The sequence below is a fragment of the Miscanthus floridulus genome, chromosome 13, assembly GCF_019320115.1.
Source record: "Miscanthus floridulus cultivar M001 chromosome 13, ASM1932011v1, whole genome shotgun sequence".
Taxonomy (NCBI): Eukaryota; Viridiplantae; Streptophyta; class Magnoliopsida; order Poales; family Poaceae; genus Miscanthus; species Miscanthus floridulus.
This window is the reverse complement of record NC_089592.1, coordinates 84,762,723-84,786,146: the sequence shown is the minus strand read 5'-3', so window position 1 is coordinate 84,786,146 and position 23,424 is coordinate 84,762,723. Positions and strand designations below refer to the sequence as shown.

Here is a 23,424-nt window from a genome sequence, read left to right as displayed (position 1 = left end):
TCACTCTATATTCAGGCTTTCTACCATAGATGGAGCCTTCATCGGCAGTTGAGATGTCCAAGCCAGTAAGCATGTGGACATCGGCAAGGGTAGGGGTAGCTGGGCCATGTCCAAACATAAAAGTATTGGTCGTATCTGACCAGAAATAAGCAGCTGCAATTATCATTGATTCATTTTTCTGCATATCGGCAATAGAGAGCCTGATACATTGGTCTAACTTTCGTTCTGCTCAGTATACTTGCATCGATCTATTAACCCTCAAATACCAATCTTTCCACCCTTTGGTGGTTTTGGGCCAAGATCGGAATGTGTCTTTCCACAAGTTCAGAGAGAAATTTTGGGCTCTAAAGGGGATTCTGTTAACCTCTGCGTTGATCAGATCGGTTGGATCTGGGTTGCCCATTGGTCCAAGGCATTGGACGTGTGGCTGATCGGTTGGGATAGTTAATTTGTTGCGCAGTTCCTAAGGTTATGGAATCCAGAAGACAGAAGAAAGGAAAAATCACCAACTGAATAAATTTGCAAAAAGATCAAAGTAAAAGGTAGTGGAAGTGGAGCGAACCGCGGGGACGTCGAAGTTGATGGCCATTGTCTTGAGGAAGGTGGAGATACGAGCCGAGAACTTGAAGTTAGCGCCGGAGAAGGGTTCTTGTTGGTTGAGGTCGCGCGGTTGTTCGTCGGAGTCGCCGCCGGAGAGAGAGAATGCCAAGGATTGGAGGCTGAAGATAGAGAATGAGGGTTCCGGAGAAATCTATTTATAAGCCGGCCAGAATAAGGGTATTTTGGACTTATCTCTATGACGCGCGCATATAGGTCAAGGCGGTGCAGGGGGATATGGTAACTATTCGCGCGATAATCAGGGGATTGTACAGATGAGTTGATAACAAGTAATCATGACTTGGAAGGGATATTGATACATGATATTTTAATTCTTAAAATGGCAGCATTATCATGTTAAGATCTTGCCGATGGGTTGTTGTTTTGGTATCTCAATCAAGGCAAGAGTGGTTGGCGATTGTGCGATATTTACTGAAGTGCGTGGATCAAGATTAGATTTGATTGGATTTGATAACAAATCAAGTTTTGGCTTGGGGAATGAGTTACGGTAATTGGGCAAAGGCAAGCGTTATCTGGAGTAAATTTCGGAGCATTAATGGTTTTATACTCCGAAATTGGGGGGCATGTGTTGACACCGTTTTTTGCACGTGTCAAAATAATCGGAGTGGACCAATCGGCAAGGGGAAAGTTATTGAATACTTTGATAGCCAATGAAAGCCAGTTTGTAAAAATGGTTGCCGATAGTTGGTGATGATCGATGGAAAGGTTGATATGGACTCGGGCGTTGCCGATGAGGTTGGAGGAGTTGTTGTCGATGCCGATGAAAGGAGGCTTGAAGACTACTGCCGATGAGACAGGGAGTATGCCGATGAAGGAAGACTTGACGACTACTGCCGATGAAACAGGGAGTATGCCGATGAAGGAAGACTTAAAGACTACTGCCGATGAAACAGGGAGTATGCCGATGAAGGAAGACTTGAAGATTACTGCCGATGAAGCAGGGAATATGCCGATGGGAAGGAGGACAGTGAGATTTCCATCGTAATTTAGGCGGACAGGGAAATAGATAGGAGTTGATTTCCTTTTCTATATTTGTTAGGTTATGATTCGTGTAAGAGTCACGTGTTTCCTTAGATATGGGATTGGTGTCCTAGTTGTGTTTGGTTGTGTCTCTTTAGATCAGGGTATAAATATGGAGTAAGGGGCAATGTAATAGACAATATCAATCAATATCAAAACCAACTTTTTACTCCTATTTGCATCTACTTACCTTTCGGCGACTTCGTCAATTTGCATATTTTTCCTTTTTACGAGTTCTCATTGATTCGGCGAGCTGCATCGCTTCAGTGCGACCTTCGGCGATTCTCGAGTTCCGTGTGAGCACCTCTTGGCCGTGACTTCCGGGCGTATCGCTGTTGTCAGGACCAAAGTGTTCGTGCCTTCATCCTTGTCGATTAGCAGGTCAAATCGACTGGCACGCTTTGGATATCGATTCGGGTATTAGCCCTTTGTGTTTGCAGATCACTTTTGCATCAACAGAAACACCAAACTTAGCATCAAGTGTATCCCATAATTCCTTGTCTTGACGTATAACAAAGGTAGCTGTCCTCATACTTGCTATGAAGTGCACTAATCACGACGCCTCGAACCAGGTTATTGACTACCTTGAACTTTTTCTCCTCCTCAGGAGTAAATTGTTCATATTTTCCTTGTGCGGCGTGATAGCGGTTCATAACAGTAAGCCACAACACCATCTTAGCACGCCATGTCTTGTAATTTGTTCCATCAAAATCATTTGGCTTCAAAGCAGCAGCAAAACCACTAACAGGAAATTGTCTAATATCTGGTTTTTGGATTGTTAAAAATTTAGGCATTTTCATGTTAAAATTAATCTAGAAAAATAATAACAAATTTGTGATGATAAATATGTGCACGTGTATAATTTTACTACTGCTCAGATTAGTAGCAAATATGTTTATAAACAACATACTGATCATAGCAAAAATAAGATTGAATTTAACTAATTTGAGAATAGAGATGTACCCTGCGGAGGGACCCAAGCTCAAAGCACCGATGGCTCCAGTCCCACTCATGGTGAGTTGCTCGAAGTCGTGGACCACAGTCGGTGCAGGAAGATGTACGCAGTGCAGTCTCTCGAACGTCCACCGGGAAGTAGACGATCCGAGGATAAAGAAGAAGACGTCGGTAGTCACCAAGAAGGAGCGAGTAGTCGCGAAAACGCTCCTCAAAAACCTGATCGCCTGCACACCCGAGAAGATATCACAGATGCAGACGACGATTCCGGAGACCTGCTCTCCCAACTCTCCGTGCGCGCAGAGGATTGGGACGGGAAAACTTAGAAGGCAACGCAGTAGTGAGAAGTGAAAACACTAATTGACTATCTTAGGATTTTCCAAACTAGGAACATCCAATGATAGTTCTATTGTTGTTATGTCTTTTTCAGGAGGATTGGTACATATATATAGGGACGAGAACTCCCTACCTCCACATCAACTAGCAATATGATACTAATTGACGTTGCATCTTCCACCTCTACTCATAGACTTAAACAATAAAGCCCATTAAAGAACACATATATTGGGCATTTGAGATTTATTAGAATTTCTTCATATGCATTTAGGGAATTTTATCCATATAAATTCTAACAGGTAATTCATGGGGATATCATTCTCATTATCATTCTAGTTCTTAGTGAGTGGATTTTTCATCCCTGGGTTTTGCTCTCCCTTGCTTCCAAAAAAGCCCTCAGACCTAATTTGGAAACTCCAATCCCTCTGGGATCCTAGACTTTTCTCTGGGTGGGTAATCTATGGGGATATCATTCTAATTATTATTCTAGTTCTTAGAGCTACTTTGTCAGTCAGGTTTCCCGTCGGGATCCCACCCTTTTCCCGGGGCCACGAGTCCACGGGCCGTCCTCCCCCGTGGCAGATTGTCGTAGCATTTGGAAGCTCAAGTGATGGAGTTTTGGAGCCCAATTCCCTCTGCTTTCCACGGAGGAGAAATCCACGACCCAATAGGCTGGGAAGCGCTCCCCTCGCTCGTTGCTGCCTCTGATTCTCTTCCTCGCGTCGCCCATCGCCGCCTCCGTTTCTGTTCTTCGGGTCGCCCGGTCTTGCGTCGCCTCTGCCTCCTTGCCCGTGAGGACTTCCTCCACCAGCTCCCTCGTGATCTACCCCTGTTTCCCAAAGGGCAACACGGGAGAACAACACTTCGTGGATTGCCTCCACGGGAACGAAGTGCCCTCAAAATCCCCCGTCAAGGATTATGCCCCTGGGTTACCTACCCTTTGCTTCCAAATCAAGCTTAGTGGGGTATTTTTTCATCCCTGAGTTTTGCTCCCCTTGCTTCTAGAAGAGCCCACAGAGGAAAAGGAAGATTTGTCCATGCATCTCATGTTATCTGAAGAGCGTCTGCCTTTACAGCACATACATGTGATATGCTTGTAAATAAAAAATACGCATGTTTGGCCAAAACCTGCATTTACAGCATATACATGTGACATGCTTGTAAATAAAATACGCATGTTTGGCCAAAACCTAATACACTGTTAGAAGAATGCATTCCGTTTTCATCATTTCGATTGTTTTCCAAGAAAAACATTTCCAGCTTTTCTCGAATCGTTAAAGAAAATACTAGTCCGAAAGGATAAGCATGACTGTATGAACGAGTTAGAGAAGCCAAATGCTCTTTGTGAACTCAGAAGAAGTGGCTCTGCGTTTTCCTCGATTAGTCCTCCCAACTCGTTCAGACAAATCGTTTCCAAAAAAAAAAAAGAGAGGAAAAAATAAACCTCTCCAGACAAATCTTGCTGCTGCCAATCAGGCAATCAGTAATCAACAACAATGGCGTCGCCATCCATCGGCTCCCCCTCCTCCTCGACGGCTCTCCCCGCGGGAGCCGGCTTGCGCCGATCGCCGTCCTCCGTCCACCCGTGGCGCCGCCGCCACCACCAGCAGCAGCAGGCGAGGCGACTGGTGATGGCGGCAGCGGCGAGGCGGCGGTACAAGGGGACGGTGAGGAGGGAGGCGGCGCTGGCGGAGCTGGTGGAACGGAAGGTGGCGGAGGCGATGGAGGCGTGCGGGGAGCGCGGGCAGGACGACGAGGGGTGCCGCGTGGCGTGGGACGAGGTGGAGGAGGTGAGCCAGGCCAGGGCCGACCTCCGGCGCCGCATCGCCGAGGCCCCCGGCGACCCGCTCGAGCACTTCTGCGCGCACAACCCCACCGCCGACGACTGCGCCGTCGTCTACGAGTGACTGCACGCCATCCGTGCGTCAACCGCAGGTCGCTGCTGTACGTTCTAGTAGGGTGATCGATCAGAGAGATTCGAGATGAAACATGTTTCGGGCTTTCAGCTTTGCGTTCAATTCAATTATCACGGACTCGTTGGTAATAATAAAAGTGGACATCTTTCGGTTGATTTTGTTTCAGTTGTGTCCAATCATTTCATGACACATAGGTTCTAAAACCTAATCAGAATCTGATAGATAAAGGGAAAATAATTCACTCAGAATAAAAGTGATTGAAATTCTGATCAAGGCTCCCCCATAACGGAAGGGGAAATAAATAATAGGGATATAATATTACTACAACAATGAATCCACAAAAACTGAAAACACTTAATAATGAAGAACAACTAATATCTGAACCATGAAGGGCAATCTGAAACACTGATGACCTCAAACTCGAAATGAATAATATGCAAACAACAACTAATCCACTAAATGAAAGTAGGTATTCCTAAAGAACAACTAATATCTAGGATTTATGAAGCCATCGGAACCTGAAACACCGAATCTTTGAACTCATTCAACTGAAACTAATGGAAGCATCAAAACTGAAATAGAGTTTCTAATGAACTCAAGAAACTAAAACTAATGAAAACATTAAAATTGAAAAAGAGTTTGTAAAAATCAGATTAACTGAAACTTAAATTGACAATACAACAATATTGCTTGAAACATACGATTACAACATGCAAAAGGTAACAACTAAAAAAATTAACAATATGTGCTGAAATACTGAAATGACTTGAACTAAAATAACTTAAAAAGAACAAACTGAATAACAGCATATTACTCAATATAAAAAATAACAATATATACTGAAAAAAAAACTAAAACTAACAAACATAAAAGGAAATAAACTCAAATTAATGAACTTATCTACTAACAAACATACTGAAAGGTAATCTTAATATAGGCAGTGTGCAAGTCGACTCAGACCACTTAGGGCTCATTTGGTTACAACAGATTGACGCTAGGAATCATTCCGGTTAACAAAAGCTTATATAAATTAAATAACAATTCCCGACCGGAATTCTTCCCGGGAGTCGTTCTTGCGAAACCGAATGAGGCCTTAGCAGGATTCCAATCACTGCTCACTAATATTTTATCAGAATCACCTTTTGTGCATTACATCAGTTTAAGTGCAGTTGTTTAATTCCTCAATGTGCGCGAACACAACAAATCAAAAATCACATGGTGATGCCTTCGGAGCTCAAGCTACTGCACGCAATAAACAAAAAAGCAAGTCCTAACGTCAACGGCGACGGCAACGCCCGACGCCGACACCTCCGCGGCTCCGCCTCCGCCAAGCACCAAGCGGACCGTCTCTCTTCCCATGAGCACAAGGTGTGTCTGAAACTCTGAATCGAGCAGCAGAATAAAAACAATATTAAATCGTCAGGAAGATTAAAGCGGCACTGAAATAACACACGATCGCCAGCTCGCAACATGTGACGGATTGAATTGGACCCATGTATTACAAAAAACGAGCCTGTTAAAAACGGCACGAATCTACAAATAACCTCAACCACACAAAAGTGAATGAAAACATGACGTGATATCATCCGAGAGTTATTTAGAAAATCCCGATAATAAAATGACACGATTAGTCATCGTTAGCCGCCGTGTTCGGCTAGGGCTGGTTGGGCTGGCCAATCCCCTCACATGGATACTGTGTTCCAGTGAACCAGCCAGCAGTACTTCTCTCTCACATAAACAAACCAGCCAACCGAACAGTTTATTTTTGTCATAGGCGTTTCAACGTGTGGCCTGGTGAATCCTGAACGAGAGTGGTGGATGACCGCTGGCGCTGAGCAACTTAGAAAAAAAAACAATAGGCTTGTTGTTCGTTGTTGGGCATCGATGGGCTGCCTATCGTGCGGCTTACTAACTGAGTTTTAGAGGCTGCCGTTGGATGGGAGCGGACGGTGGGATGCCCTGACTGCAGGCCGACGTTACCCCGGGCGAAGTGACGATTTCGTTCCCATCGACCGTCTCCTCCGCCGCCGCAGCCGCGATGCCGACGGTGAGCGTCGGCCGGGACCGTCTCTTCGCCGCCCTTGGTCGGACCTACAGTAAGTTTGTATTCCTTTGCTCAGTTCCTGCCCCAAAACCCCAGCTCTCCCCTCCGCGGCAACTGACAACTCGTAACCCATCCTCCTGGCAACAACACAGGAGGAGTTCGAGGCGCTCTGCTTCGAGTTCGGCATCGAGCTCGACGACGTGGTGAGCATCTCTCTTCGCCGTATCCCCTCCCATTCACTCACTGTGCTGAGAGTGGCGTTGTCTGAATTTTGAGTGTTTTGGGGTCTGCGTGTGCAGACGACGGAGAAGGCTATTATCAGGAAGGAGAAGCACCTCGAGGACGACGGCGAGGTGGACGACGATGACGAGGTCATCTACAAGATAGAGGTTGCCGCCAACAGGTCAGCAGATTTTGTTTTCGTCAATGGAATCGATGTTACTAGAATACTAGGTAGGTATACCGGATTTTGGAAACCCGGTGAAAACTTGCAACAATGTTTGCAGGTATGATTTGCTATGTCTTGAAGGATTAGCAAGAGCTCTCCGTGTTTTCACGGGGACTGAAGCAAGCCCTGTATTCCAAGTTTCATCCATCCCTCGTGGTTCAATTCTTCAGATGCATGTTAAACCAGAGGTAAGTTCATGTTCTTTGGACTCGCAGTGCTTTTCGAATAATTTCCTAGAAGAAAAAGCTAGATTCCTTCAGTTTTCCATCTCTAGGTTGTAGAGAAAACTGTACAGCAGCACTGTTTGGTGTATGTTATAACCTGGCAATGCTCTTGAACCAGTTGATTCTTTTTTGGTTTTTGGATTGGATATGGAATGTTATGTCTCTGGAGTAATGGAGAAATGATGTGTCAAACTGTCTTTTTTGAAGGAAAAAAGAACAATACCCTACTGACATTTTCCATGCCATTCAATATGTTTTTTTTTTTGGTGCATGCTCTTTGTAATGTTTTATTATTGTCGTGAAAACGATTATAGCTTGAAGCTGGTGCTAAATGTTAAGACATTAACATATTCATGATTTTGATGTTTGCCTGTTATTACTAAATCTAGAAGCTATGTGTTAATGGATTAGTGTTGTATTTGCTAATGTTGATGCTGATCGTATTCTCCAGAATGGTATTATTTATTTTCTTCCAATGTAAGCCTTGATTTGCTGTTTTTTTTTTCAGACTTCAAAAATTAGGCCGTACGTAGTTTGTGCTGTCCTAAGAGGGGTAACCTTTGATGAAGCAAGATACAACAGCTTCATTGATCTTCAAGACAAACTCCACCAAAATATCTGCCGGTATAGCTTATCTTATTGCCTTTTGCGTTTCATTGTATTGATATCAGGATCGTACCAATACAATGATTAATTAACTCAGACTACTACATGATGGATAACAGGAAGAGAACTCTCGTTGCTATTGGTACCCATGATCTGGACACTCTGCAAGGACCCTTCTCATATGAGGTAAAATTATCCCAGTGCTGCAATAAGCTAATTTTGTAGCTCAATCTTGGGTAGTATCCTATTCGCCCTGCATTCATGGCAATCTCCGTCATGGACTTGCACACTGTTCCTATGTTTATTATGTGTTCCATGGTTTTTATGTGCATCCAATTTTCCCCCTTTTGATGGGGCAAATGATTATGTCTCATGATATGTGCTTGCGGCCTTGCACTATCAAGGGAACTAACTGCAATTACTTTTATACCATCGTATGGAAAGATAAATGCATGGACATGTTGGTGCCTGTTTGGTTGATTTTATTCTTTCTCCATTGAGGTGTAGAAGCTCCCTTCCACTGGTTTTGAATCTTATTTTGCGAAATTTGAGTTTGTCTAAAGTCATTGGGCAGATTAAACTTCGCCAAGTGTGTTTCCTCCTTGGGGGGAATTTTAGAGTAAATCTTGGACTGTAAAATGTGTTCTTATGATCTTATCTTAGTTGCAGAAAAGAGCCATCCTTTTTTTCACCAGTCACAGTTAACATGATACCTTATGATCATAATAAGGTCTCTCAAAAGCCTAAATCAATAAAATCTTATTTTGTTTTTCTGCCTTTTTTAAAAGGAAACACAGCAGTGGAGGCTCCTACTGCAAATTTTATTAAAATAACAGAGGCACAAGTACTTGAACAAAAGGACGAAGCTAAAAACGAGAACAAATGGAGAAGGGAACTAAACAAGTTCCTCTCAGGGGAGGACAGGGAAGAGAGCTATAAGCCAGTTGTCGTCATTTAGTCTATGAGATTGGAGTCTTGCTTCATCTACGAAGTCCTTGTTTTGCTGCCTTGTTGGGGCAGATTTCTCATCGGGGAGTGGATCAGTGAGATAGTGCTCCACTGAATTTGTTTACAGTGGGGCTTCAGGAAGCATTTATGGCCATAAAATCTGAGTTTTAGTGACACTAGTCAAAGACGTGTATTTTCCTCGAATTTTAATCAAAAGTCGGCTTCAAGCCCTTTTTGTATGGATAATAGAAAACTCATCTTGGCCAGCTTACCGAGAAGACAATTTGGAGGAAGTTTACAGATCGTATAGTCGAACCTAGTCACCATGGGACCGACTAGGTGACTAATCGCGATTAGTCGTCAACTAGATCGATTAATCGAGCCTAGTCAGGGTCGTAGTCGTCCATATAGTCATCCTATAAATTTCAGAACATACATAATATATATACCTATATATACTATATAGTATACACAATAAAGCAAGCATCAAGACTACATTATTGGCTAGTTCATTTCTGCAATGTTCCACATCTGCACATATACACAATAGCAGTACAGCACCACAGCACCTTAGGATGAAGTACCAGCAAGCAGGCAGAGTAGCAGAGGGGCAGCAGAGCAAGCAATCAGACTAGCAGAGGGGCAGCAGCACAGCAAGCAAGCAAGGAGGCAGCATTAGCGCTGTGGAGTGAGAAATAGGGGAGGAGGGAAAGGGCACACTCACAATCGGCGGAGTCATCACGTAGAAGGGTGGTGGCTTCACTGCAGGAACGGTGTTGGACAAAGAATAGTGCGCACGAGACGAAGAATGGCGCGTGGGGGAGGAATTGCGGCAGCGTGGGAGAAGGAAATCAGTGCTGACTTTATTCTCTGTGTTTTTGGTGGAGTCTGGACACACTTATGCTAACCTAAAAGGCCAAATTGGCAGCCCAATAGCACACCTCTATGCCCAGTTGAGCAGGCCCGTGAATAGGGTAGCCAGTCACAGGATCCAGCCCTCCCACTCCTAGTCAGACGACTAATCGCGATTAGGCGACGACTAGTCGGACGACTAGGTTTCTAGTCGAGCTAGTCGCCTCGGTAACCCTGATCGACCTCCAGAGACCGACTAGGCCGATTAATCGCGACTAATCGCGATCAGTCGGACGACTTGTAAACAACTGCTACTCCCTATGCTTTTGAGTTTATATTTCTTCAGAATGCATGACAGCATGTATACATGAAAGTAAACTAGTCTTTCACATAAAAGTGATAAGAAATTGTTATTTTAATAACCTTTTGACTAGGAAAAGTAATAACCATCTTTGTATACTGCAGTCTGAATATCCAAACCAACTATTATAAAGAAACTATTATTTAGCTTCTAGCATGGACGAACCTTAAACATTTTTAACTTGAGATTTGCGGCATTATAACTAGCTTACAGCTGAATAATTTATTTACGTTGGTCAATATTTTTGGCGGATCAATTTCTTAGGAATTGGTTGACTAGGTTATATTTCGTACCATGCATATATGAACAAGCCTCTTAAATATAACATTTTTTGTTGTTAACCAAAGATATAACCATTGCTGACATGTGGCTATATAAATACCACTGGTGGTTTCTCTCATCCTTTATATCTGACATTTGATTTTTTTTCCCTCTCCCTAGGCTCTACCACCACATGAAATCAACTTTGTCCCATTAAAGCAGGTAAAAGTAATTGATTTAGTTCAATCAGATGATTTTTATGTACCAGTAGTTTAACTGCCATATGAATGAAGATTTCTGAGGATGAAATGAATAAAGGTAGCACCATATTATATATTTCTTTTTGTTAGGTAGCACAATCTTATACGCTTGAATTATGAGCTACCCCAATTCCATTGTTGATCTACTAAGAGTAAGAGATGTACCCGCAGAAATAAGAACTTAGGAACACAAATGAAATTATCTGAGAATAAGAAAATCATAACATGGATACACGTGATTTGTTTTGCCAAATTTATAGCACTATTCCTTGAGTGCTAGTCATACTCTGCTTGCAGGTGCTAAGGAAATTTGGCATTCCGGATCCCTGTACTTTCGTTGAGATGGACCTCGAAGCACTGTTGTAATGCCGTGAACCTGAAACAAAGGAATGCTTGAAGCTGATACCTGCCACATATCGGTTTTGTTCAGTAAAAATGCATGGGGTACCAGCAAGAAGTGCATATTACCCAAGCTGGAATGTCTCAATGTGCTTGTCAATTGCATTGGATTTTGCTATGGTACAACGATGACTATTTTCACTATGTTTCCATTGTAAGAGTTCATTCGTATCCAACTTTCTATCAAAAGTGTACCTTATATCCTTTTTGTAAAGCATCGGGTGTCCAAAAGTTATTTCTGCAACTCTTTGCACCTCTACATGAGATCAGCATGATGTAAAGCAGCCTCAGAATATTAGACTTGTAACATCTCCTTGTTGAAACACATTGGACAAGGTTCCCATGAAAACCATCTCTTGTGATCGTGAATGACATCAAAATTTGATATTGTGTGTTTACATTTCAACTTTTCACGAATCAATGATTGCTACATTTTTTTGTCGCCCCCTGAGTCGGCTTAGTGAGAAATGGAACACGTTTGTCCAGTATTATCAAAGAACTTAATGGTCCTAATAACTTACTAAATAGGATGTGAGCCTGACAGCGACAGTTTATCCTAGGATGTTCCAAAATTTTGTGAAAGTCGAAAACTATTATTGAATGATAGCTGTCGTTGCTGTGGTCAAACAGCCAAACCACCACTAACTGCAAATCTATAACCTGAAAGCAAGAATCTCATTTGAAAGTTAAAACTTGAGCTTAATACAATCTCAAACCTGTCTTATTATGTGTTTTTAACTGGGGAACGTCAGCTTTATTCCACGATAAACTTTTCTTTTTAAGTTTTGACCAAGTTTTATGAAAAATACCCGCACATGTACAACATCAAATGGGAGGTGTGGAGTTTGGTGAATCACCTAGGGTGCGTTTGGATATTTTGTCTCTGTTTGCTTTTCCAGGCTAGGCAAGAAATTGTATGTCCGGTACGTTTTCTTGATTCTCGTACCGTGAAGGATTTGTATTGCCAATTTAGGTGAGGCAGAACCGCTCTCTGCTGCTGGCAAGGCGAGAACACCAAACACGCTCTTAGATTCTAAGTCCTTCTCAACTCGAATTTAAATGTCTATTTTCTTTTCAATGAATATATACCCCCATAGTTCCTCCAATTGTCTGGGTGGCTTCAAGTCGTTTTACCCACATAGTTGTTCCTCCACGAAGTTGAAGTTAGACGTAACAAAATCAGGAAGAAGTACCTATATAGCCCGTGGCATTTCATCTGGAACCAGAGCCTGTCAGAAGGTGACGAGCATTTCTGCTTGTGGCAAGGTGCTGAATCGCGCGAGTCCTCAACGGCAGTGATGGGTGAGTACTGACTGCGGAGCGACTTATAGAGAAGCTAACCGGATGCAGCAGAAACAATAGGGCTTTGTTGGGTATCGTTTTCAGCTGGAGCACTCACTCACATGTCCATGCATGTGCATTGATAAGTGGGTAGCTCGGTCAACGATGCTCACTCATAACAGAGAGAGAGAGAGAGACGTGATGTGCAGTGATCGCTGAGACCGCGATAGGCACGTGAGGTAAACTCTCCCGGTGCTCCATTTGGTGCGGTGGCATTGGCATGTTGAGACTGTGCGCATGCAGCAGAAACACCCGATGCGTGTGCTTGGGCTTGTGCTTGTAGCCGCATTGGTCGAGGTGGTGGTTCCAGGAACTGGAATGTAGTACTAGCTAGCAGTGTTGTTGTTTTCTCCGTCACAAGGCACCGAGTGCGAGTGAACCATGCCGAGGTAGTACCCGATTAGATTCCAGGCACATGTGAAGGGGCGTACTAGCTAGAGTCGCGGTGGGCGCAGCATGCAGCATGGCCGTGGCCGTGGCTGTCATATGGTACGCAGCCTGTTCGCTTGCTCGTAAATGATCGTAAATTTTTAGTTAGGAATAGTGTTTTTCTCTCGCACCAAACTAGCCAGCAGTAAATAATCCACGATACGATACGGCCTCCCGAACAGGCTGACAGACTCCGTTAATAAGCCCTTGTTTAGTTCCACCCCAACTTCCAAAAAGTTGCTATAGTACCAGTTACATCGAATGTTTGCGGCCCGTGCATAGAGCATTAAATGTAGAAAAGAAAAACTAATTGCACAGTTTGGTGGGAAATTGCGAGACGAACGTTTTGAGCCTAATTAATCCATGTTTAAACATTATTTACCAAATAAAAACGAACGTGCTACAGTTGCCCCAAAATCCAAATTCGGACAAGGCAGCCTAACATGGCCGCACCCGCAAGTACGTGCAGTTTGTTGGGCTGGCCCTGATCGAGTGGGGAGCGCCGACGTGGGGTCCGGGGTTACGAGTACGCGAATCGCCTCCCTATACAGACGTACTAGTACGCCGCATAGATAGTTGTCTTTCTCCGCGTGGTAGTCGCCCGGAGATGTTTTTGTTTGTTTATGAGTTGTTCTAGCTAGGTCTGGCCTTGGAGAAACTGAGAACAGAATTCGTTAATTAATGAACGGGTGAGTGGTTGGGGTGCCGTGCTGGCACCCTACGACCCTGCTGAATGGATGTCTCGCCTCTCGCGTACTGTAGTAGTCTGGTCAGGGGAGCTCGCCGGTCTCGGCAGAGGAACGGGTCAGCACATATGTGTTTTCGTATAAAAAAACACATAAAATTTTTTATCCCTCTCTCTGCTGAGCTCAGTAGTTTAATAGTAGTAGCTGCTTTTCGTTTTTGCGATGGCGTCCATAGCAGCCAGCACGTCGTTGTGGTGGCTGCTCTTGGTGACGCTCTGAACAGCGGGGTGACGAGCGTATGAGTCAGAGAGCAGTGGCCTGCCGATTGTATCGGATCCGATTTGTCCTTTTGTACTTGCATAGAAAAAAAATATTTCTTGTGATATGTGGATCTGTGATTTTGTGATTTATGATTGTCTGAAGATAAAAGAATGCTGGAGGTAGAAGAAGGCTGAAAGTAAAAGGAGAATAGAGGTTGTTGAATCTTAATTTTATGGTGTAAAATAATTTATGTGCTGAAACTGCATAAAATACATGGTTGTTAGGTAGACAGACTCAAACAAAAACAGAACAAAAGAAACCCAACAAGTCAACTTGTCCTGATGCAGGAGCCGCGGAGGGGCCCCACTCCTACTCGTCAACGCCCCGCCGCACGAACGCAACGCAAGTAGCAGACTCGCAGTAGTAGCTGCAGAAGCGTGAAGCCGTCAACCAGTGCCCGTTCAAAGGTGGTGGCGCAGGACGGACACCGGACCGATCAAATCAAAAGGAAAAAGGATGCGCGCGCACAGGGCGTAGCGTACGGCGCGGCGCCGGTCGAAATGATGCGGAACGCGCGATGCCATGCCGCACAGGAAGACCGGCGCCGACGCGCTTGCCTGGACGTTCCGCTGCCTCGGGCTCGATCGGCTGCTACACACTGTGGCACTGTTTATTTGTCTTGTAATTCGTCTTTTTTAGTTTGATTTTTAATCGAAATAGTATTTTCTCTTAAAACAAATTAGCTGAAACAATATTTCAATTTGTTTTTTTAGCGAAACGAAGGGACCGTAAGTGTCTGCGTGGCACTGTGCGCTATTGTATTGCTCACGGACTATGATGGGCACAGTGACGGCCCGCTGACGGCAGACTGTGACGCGGCTAGCTGCGAGTACACGCAAGGATGACGGAAACTAACGCTGTGTTCGCTAGTCAGTTTTTAATTCGTACAAATTACTCGTGCAACAGTATTTCTCTCTCGCGTTTTAATACCTGCGGAACAGAGCCCTCAGGCCACGTACGCCCATGGCCCCGTGGCCGATGCCGAGGAAGGATTGGTGCGACGAGGACGAGCCGCGAACCCTCCGCCGTCAGCACGGGTGGGAACGCGGAGGACAGGACACGGCGTTCCAGAATCCGGTCCAGCCCCACCTGAACTGGTCTTGACATGTTGGCCGGCGGAGGTTCGCTCCACGACGGCTGGCTGGCTCGCAACTTCGCAGTGGAAGCCGTCACGTAGTCCGCGGGCGTTTCAGTGGCGCATCTGCTCACGTCTCCACCTTCTTAAACCCTCTCACGCCCACGATATTCCAACTTTCCTTCCTCTCCAGGAAAGCAAAGATACAATTACGCTGCCCTCGCTGGATCGTTCACACACTCCGTCTTTCTGCTCTTCATTCACTCGGGGGCCCGAGACCGAGCCAGACGGACAGCGACTCGTAGATATCACTACTAGTGGGTAGGAGTACATCTAGAGTGAGTGACGGCTGGGTGACGACGGAGATGGCGCCGGCCGGGCCGGTACGTGCGCGAGCGGGCAACCGGGACAAGGCAAGGCTACTACGGTGTTGACATTCACGTGGGCCAGCGGCGAAAGAAGGGGGCCGCGCTGGCGTCGTAATAGCCTAATAGGGGTGAGGCGGACCGCGACAGCGACCGCCGGCAGGCGGAACGCACCGATCCTGATCGTTGGACGTCAGCCCGCCGCCGCGGACATGGATCCATCCGCATCCGCGCGCTGCTGCACAAAATCGTCTGTGCAGCGTTTTTAAAATGGCTTTGGAGATGAGCGGCCCGGTTGCCCGCTTCATTTATTCGAGGCGGGACAGCCGAATCAGCAACTGTCTCGGTTAACCGAGACGAATATTGTAAAATAAACATAACCACCTCGGTAAATCATTAATCGGGCAAGCATCGTAACGTAACCGCCTCAGTAAATCAGGTCCAGCTCAGGCCCAAACAAAATCCATTATACCAGGCTCATATATAATCAAGGACTTAAGGTTTCTTCTCGGTCATTCCTCACTTTCTCCCTCCCGACATCCTCTCCCTTCGACCGAGTGAGCGGCGCAGGCAACGGGGACCGCGTCTCCCTACCGAGCAGCGCGACCTCCTCCTCCTCCTCCTCCTCCTCCTCCTCCTCCTCCGGTGTGGCCGCGCGGTCGCCTCTTCCTCCTCCGACGCCCCGACGTGGCTGCGCGCCCCCTCCTCCTCCGGTGTGACCGCGCGGCTGCCTCTTCCTCCTCCGACGCCCTGGCGTGGCTACACGCCCCCTCCTCCTCCTGCGTGGCTGCGCGGCCCCCTCCTCCAACCGCAGCGGCCTCCTCCGATGGCCTCGAAGGCACACGGCCTCCTCCGGTGGATCTAGGGGCAGGGCGTGCGGATCCAGCGGAGGAGAGGAGGCGGCGCGTGCGGATCTAGCGAGGAGAGGAGGCAGCGTGTGTAGATCCGGCCAGGAGCGGGCGCGGCTCCTTCCCCTCTTCCCCACCGCTAGAGCACCTCCACCACTGCGGATCCGGCGCCACCACCGCAGATCCAGTGCCCCATCGCCTCCTTCCTCACCAACGAGCACAGATCCGGCGGGCGTCCCTTCCTCCACTACCGGTGTGTCCAGATGCAGATCCAGCGGCGGCATGTCTAGGTATGTGGCGTGGCGGATGGTGGCGCTCTTCCCCAACCGGCGACCCTCTCCTCTTCCTCGCCCGAATCCGGCGACTGTGGATGGGCTGCACGTGGATCCGACGTCTCCAACCCGCATCTCCCATGAGGACACAGCGGATCCGGCGTGGGTGCAGTGGATCCAACATCTCCGACCTGCATCTCCGGCGAGCAGCTGCGACGGCGGTGACGCGTGGATGGGCTCGCCGGGCTTTTCCATGGGTTTTCTTTTTTTGTTTTTTATTTGATTTACCGAGACGGGCATCCAACCGCCTTGGAAAAGGTCTCATTAACTGTGACCCTTCGTCTGAGACGGTGTGTCGGTAAAGATTTGTGTAATAGTGCCGGAGACCACTGCGAGCCCGCGGCTCAGGAAGCAGGATGGACACGGGATACGTACCTCGTGGCCAGTCGTTGGGCGTGTCGACGCGGCGGGACGTGTGTGGTCGAGGAGGATGGGTCCGATCGATTGGACATGAACATGACACGGGACGAGATAGCCTCCCCCTCGGGGACTAGAGATAGAACAAATACACGACGACAAGTTGTTGACGTCGGAAGTGATCCGAATCAAACACCAATAGGGCCTTGGACGCCTGGGCCGCTATGGACCGAAGAACGCAGCGAGGATGTCACTCTTTCGTGGTGAAGAACGGAGAGGTTTACAAGTAAACTACCAAAGGATAACCAACGTGTTTACGTGACGAAGAACCGACTAGTTTTCAGACAAACTAGCAAATAAACCGTCGAAGCTCTCACCCGAGAGGGACCCCGCCACGGCAAGGACGACGCCGGGTTGCCCTAGGCTGGCCGGCAAGCCTAGGGCGCCATCCTTAGTTGTCGGATCAAAGGATGAACAGCGCGGGGGTTAGAGAAGAGGGTAAAAGGGTTGGGGTAGAGGTAATAGATTGATTTGTTTGTCGATTGGATAGATGGGAACTCAATCGGCCATGATCCTCTTATATATATAGAGGGAGATGGTCTTATCCCAGTAGGAAACCTCTAGTCTTATTTTTCCAAATTTCCCATGAGTTTGGAACAGTTCGGATCGGAATCCAAAAGGTTAGATCCGAACAGGATTTTCTGTTAGGTATGTCGAAAGTCCCGACTTGGGTCGGAACTCCCGACAGTCGGAACTTCCGACTTTTGTCGAAACTCCCAACGTAGGGATAACCCCAGACACCTGAGCAGATTTCTTCAGGCTTACCGGAAGTCCTGACACGCGTTAGAACTCCCGATAACGAGGCATCTTTCCGAGGGCATAACTTCTTTATCTAGACTTTGAATTAGACGTTCCATATATGTTTTTTGACCATCTCGATGAGAGGAACGCAATGGTGAAGTCCGTTTCCTATTTTGACAACTTCACAAAATGGACATTTTTGGTTGTCAACATATGCCCTCTGTTTTCAGGTGAATGATGCATAAACCTGAAAACACTTAATCAAATAAATTAAAACCAAACAGCGACGATACCCATCTCATCGACTGCTCAGTGGCTAAGGGCGATGTATACATCGGTCATTTTTTCTAAGGGCGATACATGTATCGGCCATTGTTTGGTGAGCACTTAGGCTTCTTGCCAAACACTTGGAAAGTACCTTCCGTTGAATGCTCTCGTGAGACGTTCATCTTGCAATGTCTCTAGCACATATGAATTTCCGAACATAACTTTGACCACTTGTAAGGACCTTCCTATTTCGGTGTCCACTTGCCAAACTGATTGCTCTTCGATCCAATTGGTAGTATGATTTTCTACACTAATTCTCCCACTTGGAAGGATTTGCTCCCGACTTTCTTATTGTATGCTTTGTCAACTCGAGCTTTATCTTTCTTTATTTCCTTGAGAGCTTTTAATCTCACATCAGTCACCTCATCGATATTATCCATCATCAAATCATGATACACAACAGCTGATAAATCATTTTGTTTAGCAAGCCTGTATGCATCCAAATTCACTTCGACAGGCAACACGGACTCTTGGCCATATACTAACTCAAAAGGAGTAACCTTTGTAGCACCATACCTTGAAATGCAATGTGCCCATAGAGCCTCAGACAAAACTTCATGCCATCTCCTTGGATTCTCCTCAATTTTCTTTTTGATGAGCTTGATCAAAGTCTTATTACTAGACTCAGCTTGGCCATTGGCTTGAGCATAGTATGGAGATGAATTGAGCAACTTGATCTTATATAATTTTGCAAATTCCCTCACCTCTTTAGACACAAACGATGTCTCTTGATCTGTAGTTAATGTTTGAGGGATGCCGAATCTATGAATAATATGCTCAGTAATGAACTCAATTACTTCCTTGTGTGTCATATTCTTCAAAGGAACTCCCTCGGTCTACTTAGTAAAGTAATCCGTAGCAACTAACATAAATCGGTGTCCCTTCAAAGATGGGGGATATATTTGGCCAATGAAGTCTAACCCCCAACCACGAAAAGGCCATGGTTTGATGATAGAATGAAGCACAGTAGCAGGCACAAGCTGAATATTCCCAAACTTCTGGCACTCTTCGCAACCTTTGTAGTAGCGAAAACAATCGGCCATCATAGTAGGCTAATATAAACCGGCTCTACGCAATAACCACTTCATCTTCGGGGCTGATTGATGCGTACCACAGATGCCTTCATAGACTTCTCCCATAGCCACTCTTACCTGATCTGATCCCAAGCACTTAAGCAACAAATCTTCGGCGGTTCTTCGATAGAGCTCATCATTATGCAATACATATTTGAAAGCGCTCCGCCGAACATTTTTATCAATTTTGGCACTTGGATCACGTAGATATCTCAACAAGAGAGTCCTCTAATCTTCTAAATCAGCCCCAACATCACTGGAAGTTATATCAGGCCAATTTAATAGCTTCTCGGGTGAATTGACCGGCTGGTCATAGGGGAGTCGGCTGAGCCAACTGGGCCAGTAGGCTTAGCCAATTTGGAGGTGTTGGCTTGGATGACTAGGGCAGTCGGCTTAGCCAACTTGGCCATAGCAGAAGAGTAGTCGCTGAGCCGACTTGGTCAGTCGGCTTAACTGACTGGTCTATACCTACACAGGAAAATTTGAAATCTTCATGCATCGGTTGTTCTTAAAAATGGAAATTATATCCACTGACATCATAGCCAGATGCTTGTTGAGCTAACATGTTGGCCTTTTGATTTTCATGCCTTAGAATATGTCGAATTCAAAATCTGGCAAAATAGTCAATAATATCAAGGCAAGCATCAAGACAAGTTCTTAGTGGCCCTTCTAAACATTGAAATTCACTAGCAACTTGTTGTACCACCAGCAAGGAATCACCATAGGCTTCAACATGTTATACCCCATGGATTGCAATATGGCCAAGCCGAATAAGAAAACTTCACATTCGGCTTAAATGTTGGTGCAGATATAATTTAATCGGCTTGACGTCTCCAATAGCACCATTGTGAGAAATAATGATTATGCCAACACCTTGGCCTTATTTGCAAGCCGACTAATCATATTGTCACATCCATGAAGTAAATCAAAATGCATATATCATGCCCCCGGGCCTTAAGGCCATCAAAGTAAATTCCATGGGGGCTTTCTAATAGCACAATGGTCGCAAGCGTTCATCGGCTATATTTTTACACTAAGGGTGATATCAAAATATTGGCCATATGGATTCATCCACATAAATATGCATAGCCGAAACAAAATATTTTGGCTCTTGATCATTGGTAAGTAAAATAATTTGGCAACCCCCCATAACATAAAGATCCACAACAAGGATCAAAATAAGGAGCTGAGGGATAACCATGCATACTAGGGGATGAATTCCACATATGCATAGGCAAAGAATACAGATGATGCCATGACCAATGATTTTGATGATTTGGTGCAAACCTCCAACTTGACAATTGTTTCTTGAATCTCCTCTCCTTTGTTTTTGTTGCACCACTTGTTTGAACATCATCCTTCTGGGCTTGAATACTTCCTTTAGGAACCCATGCCAAGCCTTTTCCCTTCAGCTTCTCTGCACTAAGCTTCTGTAACTTCTTCTCTTGCCACTTTGGTAAACTAACTGAGCATATCGATTTTATTTCTGTTATGGACAGAGGCAAATCTTTCTTGATTTTGGGCACTCCCACCTTCTTTTGTTTAGATTTGGCACCTACAATATCAATAGATGATTTCCCCACTTCTTTGCCATCAATAGCTGAATTTTTCAGCAATATAATTGGCTTTTCAATAGTTGAATTCAGATCTGAACTCTTCTTCTTTCGGCCATCATACTTCACACGGTAAACTTGCTTTACCGCTTTCTTCTTTGGTTGAGCTCCAGACCGATTTTGAGCAAAACGATCTTTACAAGATGATGATCTCTCTAAATGTCTAGGAGCTGCATACTCTACATATTCAGACTTCAAATATGGTGGAACATGTGCCTCTTCATCAAACCAGCCCCAAGATGAATAAGGATAAAAATATGTGGGTTGTGGTCCATACGACATGGGAATTGGCTGCATAAAAGGAGAATATGTTACTGCTGCGTGAGGTTTATCTCCTTGCCGATTCCACTCTTGAGACTTACACTTTGGAGGCAATTTTGATGAATAGACTTTCTTTGGCCACTTGGTGACATTTGCTTCTCCTATCTTCTCGTATTTAGGTAGAAGTTCCTCGAAGCTGAGTTTTGGCCTTTTACTTCTTTGTTTGTCACGGCCTTTACCTCTATTAGCTTAACGAGCATCCTCCTTCTCTCCATCTTGACAGACATGCTCCAAAGGAGGATCCTTAGATGATTCCCCTTGCTCAATGAGATCAATCAGCTTTTGCTTTGGTTGGAGAGATTTCAGCTACCCCCTAGTGCCTTCTAGAACTGTGATAACTTTGCTGTCCTCTGGAATATCTTCTATTTGCAATTCATCAACAACAACCTTGCCTTCACTTGAGGGCTCCACATCTCTCTCTTGGGTGTTCAAGCTTTGAGCTTTGAGCGAATCGGCTAATGCAAGCCGATTCGAAACCTGTTTGCCATCAAGATCAATTGAATCCAATTGGTCTATGTGTTGAGCTTTAGAAAATTTCAATCGTCCTTTATGAATAGCCGATTGGATGACTTGACAAAACATATTGCGATCAGAAGTATTATAATCAAATGAATTATGCCATTTGCAATATGTAAGCTCTTCTAAGTTTTGAATAGATGGCAAAGCATTGTGATCAATGATTCTAATAAAATTATTCTTAAGTAGGATATCAAAGATATGATCACAAAAAGTAAAGTCAAAGGTGTACTTTGATTTCTTGAGCCAATTCTTTTGTGGAGTCAGCTTTAAAGCTAGGCAAACAAATGGATCGGATTTATTATCAATCCATTCGGTCACACTTTTGCAATTGCTTACAAGAAGCTTTAGCTTTGACGAATTACCATTATCGGCCTTGCCATATGGAACAATGTCTTGGCCGATAGAATCTGAATTTATTTTATCATCAACAAATAAATTACTATTCTCAGTCGGTCTATTACAATAATTAGCAAGAATATCTCTAATAGATGCAGAAATTAAAATAGTATGACCAGATTAGAATTTGAGCAAAATATTTGTGTTTTCTACCTTGTTGATCATGTTGGAAAAGTGCACGTCCTTGATGAAGGGTCGAGATAGCGACTAGAGGGGGGGGGGTGAATAGTCTTTTCTAAAACTTAATCGCGTCGGCTAACCGATACAAATGCGGAATTAAAACTATTGGTCTAGCCAAGACTATACCCCACTATATATGTTCACTAGCACCTTGCAAAGATAACAATTATGCAACAAAGGTGCCGGGCTAGTTAGAGCTCTCCAAAACAATTCTAGGAGCAAGGTTACACAAATCTATGCCACTAGTACTTTAAGCAACAAGGGAGGTCCTACACATGCTAGTAAGCAAAAGCACAAAGCTAACTAAGCTGACTAGCAATACTCAATAATAAGGCAACCAATGCCTAATTAGAGAGCGCAAATACTTAGCTACACAAACTAAGCAATATGACTAACAAGGTTACTAAAACCAAATTAGCCACGCAAGGGAGCTACTTCTATGCTACACAAGTAAAAAGGTAATTAGCAAGCTACACAAGCTATCTAATTACAAGAGCAACTACACAAGCTTAATATGTATAAAAGTAATTGCAAGCTTGTGTAATGGGGATGCAAACCAACGGGAAGAACAAAGTTGACATGATGATTTTTCTCCCGAGGTTCACGTGTTTGCCAACACGCTAGTCCCCGTTGTGTCGACCGCTCACTTGGTGGTTCGGCGGCTAATTAGCATCACCCGCTAAGCCCGCACGTCGGGCGCCGCAAGAACCTACCCCTTGAGTGAGGGTAGCTCAATGACACACTTTACTAGAGTTGCTCTTCGTGGCTCCCGCGGGGCGAGCACAATGCCCCTCACAAGCACTTCTCCGGAGCGCCGCACAAGCTTCTTGCGCGCTTCGACGGAGACCACCACCAAGCCATCTAGGAGGTGGCAACCTCCAAGAGTAACAAGCACCACTGGCTTGCAACTCGATCACCTAGTGCCACTCGATGCAACCTCACGATGCAATTGCACTAGAATCGCTCACTCACACAATCGGATGATCGCTATCAAGTATGTGTGAGATGGAGGGCTCCTAAGCACTCACAAGCATGGACACTAAGTCCCTTGAGGTGCTCAGCACCAGCCATGGCCAAAGGCCACTTCTATTTATAGCCCCAAGGGCTAAACTAGCCGTTACCCCTTCACTGGGCAACGGTCGAGCCGACCGGACGCTCCGGTCGTGTTGACCGGACGCTCTGGTCGTGTTGAC

The 23,424-nt window shown here is 45.3% G+C and overlaps 2 protein-coding genes across 3 annotated transcripts; both read left to right on the top strand.

The window, feature by feature from the left end:
* The first annotated feature begins 4,265 nt into the window (after positions 1–4,265).
* On the top strand, positions 4,266–4,997 carry LOC136501785 (calvin cycle protein CP12-3, chloroplastic-like). The gene has a single exon (XM_066497319.1). It carries the CDS (start codon positions 4,425–4,427, stop codon positions 4,833–4,835), a length of 411 nt encoding a protein of 136 aa, XP_066353416.1. The 5' UTR covers positions 4,266–4,424; the 3' UTR covers positions 4,836–4,997.
* Positions 4,998–6,741: 1,744 nt separating this feature from the next.
* Positions 6,742–11,625, top strand: LOC136501356 (phenylalanine--tRNA ligase beta subunit, cytoplasmic-like). 2 transcript variants are annotated; one of them, XM_066496868.1, is made up of 8 exons: positions 6,742–6,940; positions 7,041–7,091; positions 7,188–7,291; positions 7,395–7,524; positions 8,069–8,184; positions 8,286–8,352; positions 10,769–10,810; positions 11,146–11,625. In XM_066496868.1, exons 4-8 carry the CDS (start codon positions 7,507–7,509, stop codon positions 11,212–11,214), a joined length of 312 nt encoding a protein of 103 aa, XP_066352965.1. In that variant the 5' UTR covers positions 6,742–6,940; positions 7,041–7,091; positions 7,188–7,291; positions 7,395–7,506; the 3' UTR covers positions 11,215–11,625. The 2 variants fall into 2 exon arrangements, with proteins under 2 accessions (XP_066352965.1, XP_066352966.1); XM_066496869.1 differs by having other exon boundaries at positions 6,742–6,944.
* The last annotated feature ends 11,799 nt before the right edge of the window (positions 11,626–23,424 follow it).

Bases quoted from the DNA above. Each gene is read 5' to 3' on its own strand.
- LOC136501356 (XM_066496868.1), top strand. The intron at 8,353-10,768 runs GTAAAATTATCC...CCCTCTCCCTAG, and splicing joins AAGGACCCTTCTCATATGAG to GCTCTACCACCACATGAAAT. The intron at 10,811-11,145 runs GTAAAAGTAATT...CTCTGCTTGCAG, and splicing joins ACTTTGTCCCATTAAAGCAG to GTGCTAAGGAAATTTGGCAT.
- LOC136501785 (XM_066497319.1), top strand. From the start codon at position 4,425: ATGGCGTCGCCATCCATCGGCTCCCCCTCCTCCTCGACGGCTCTCCCC.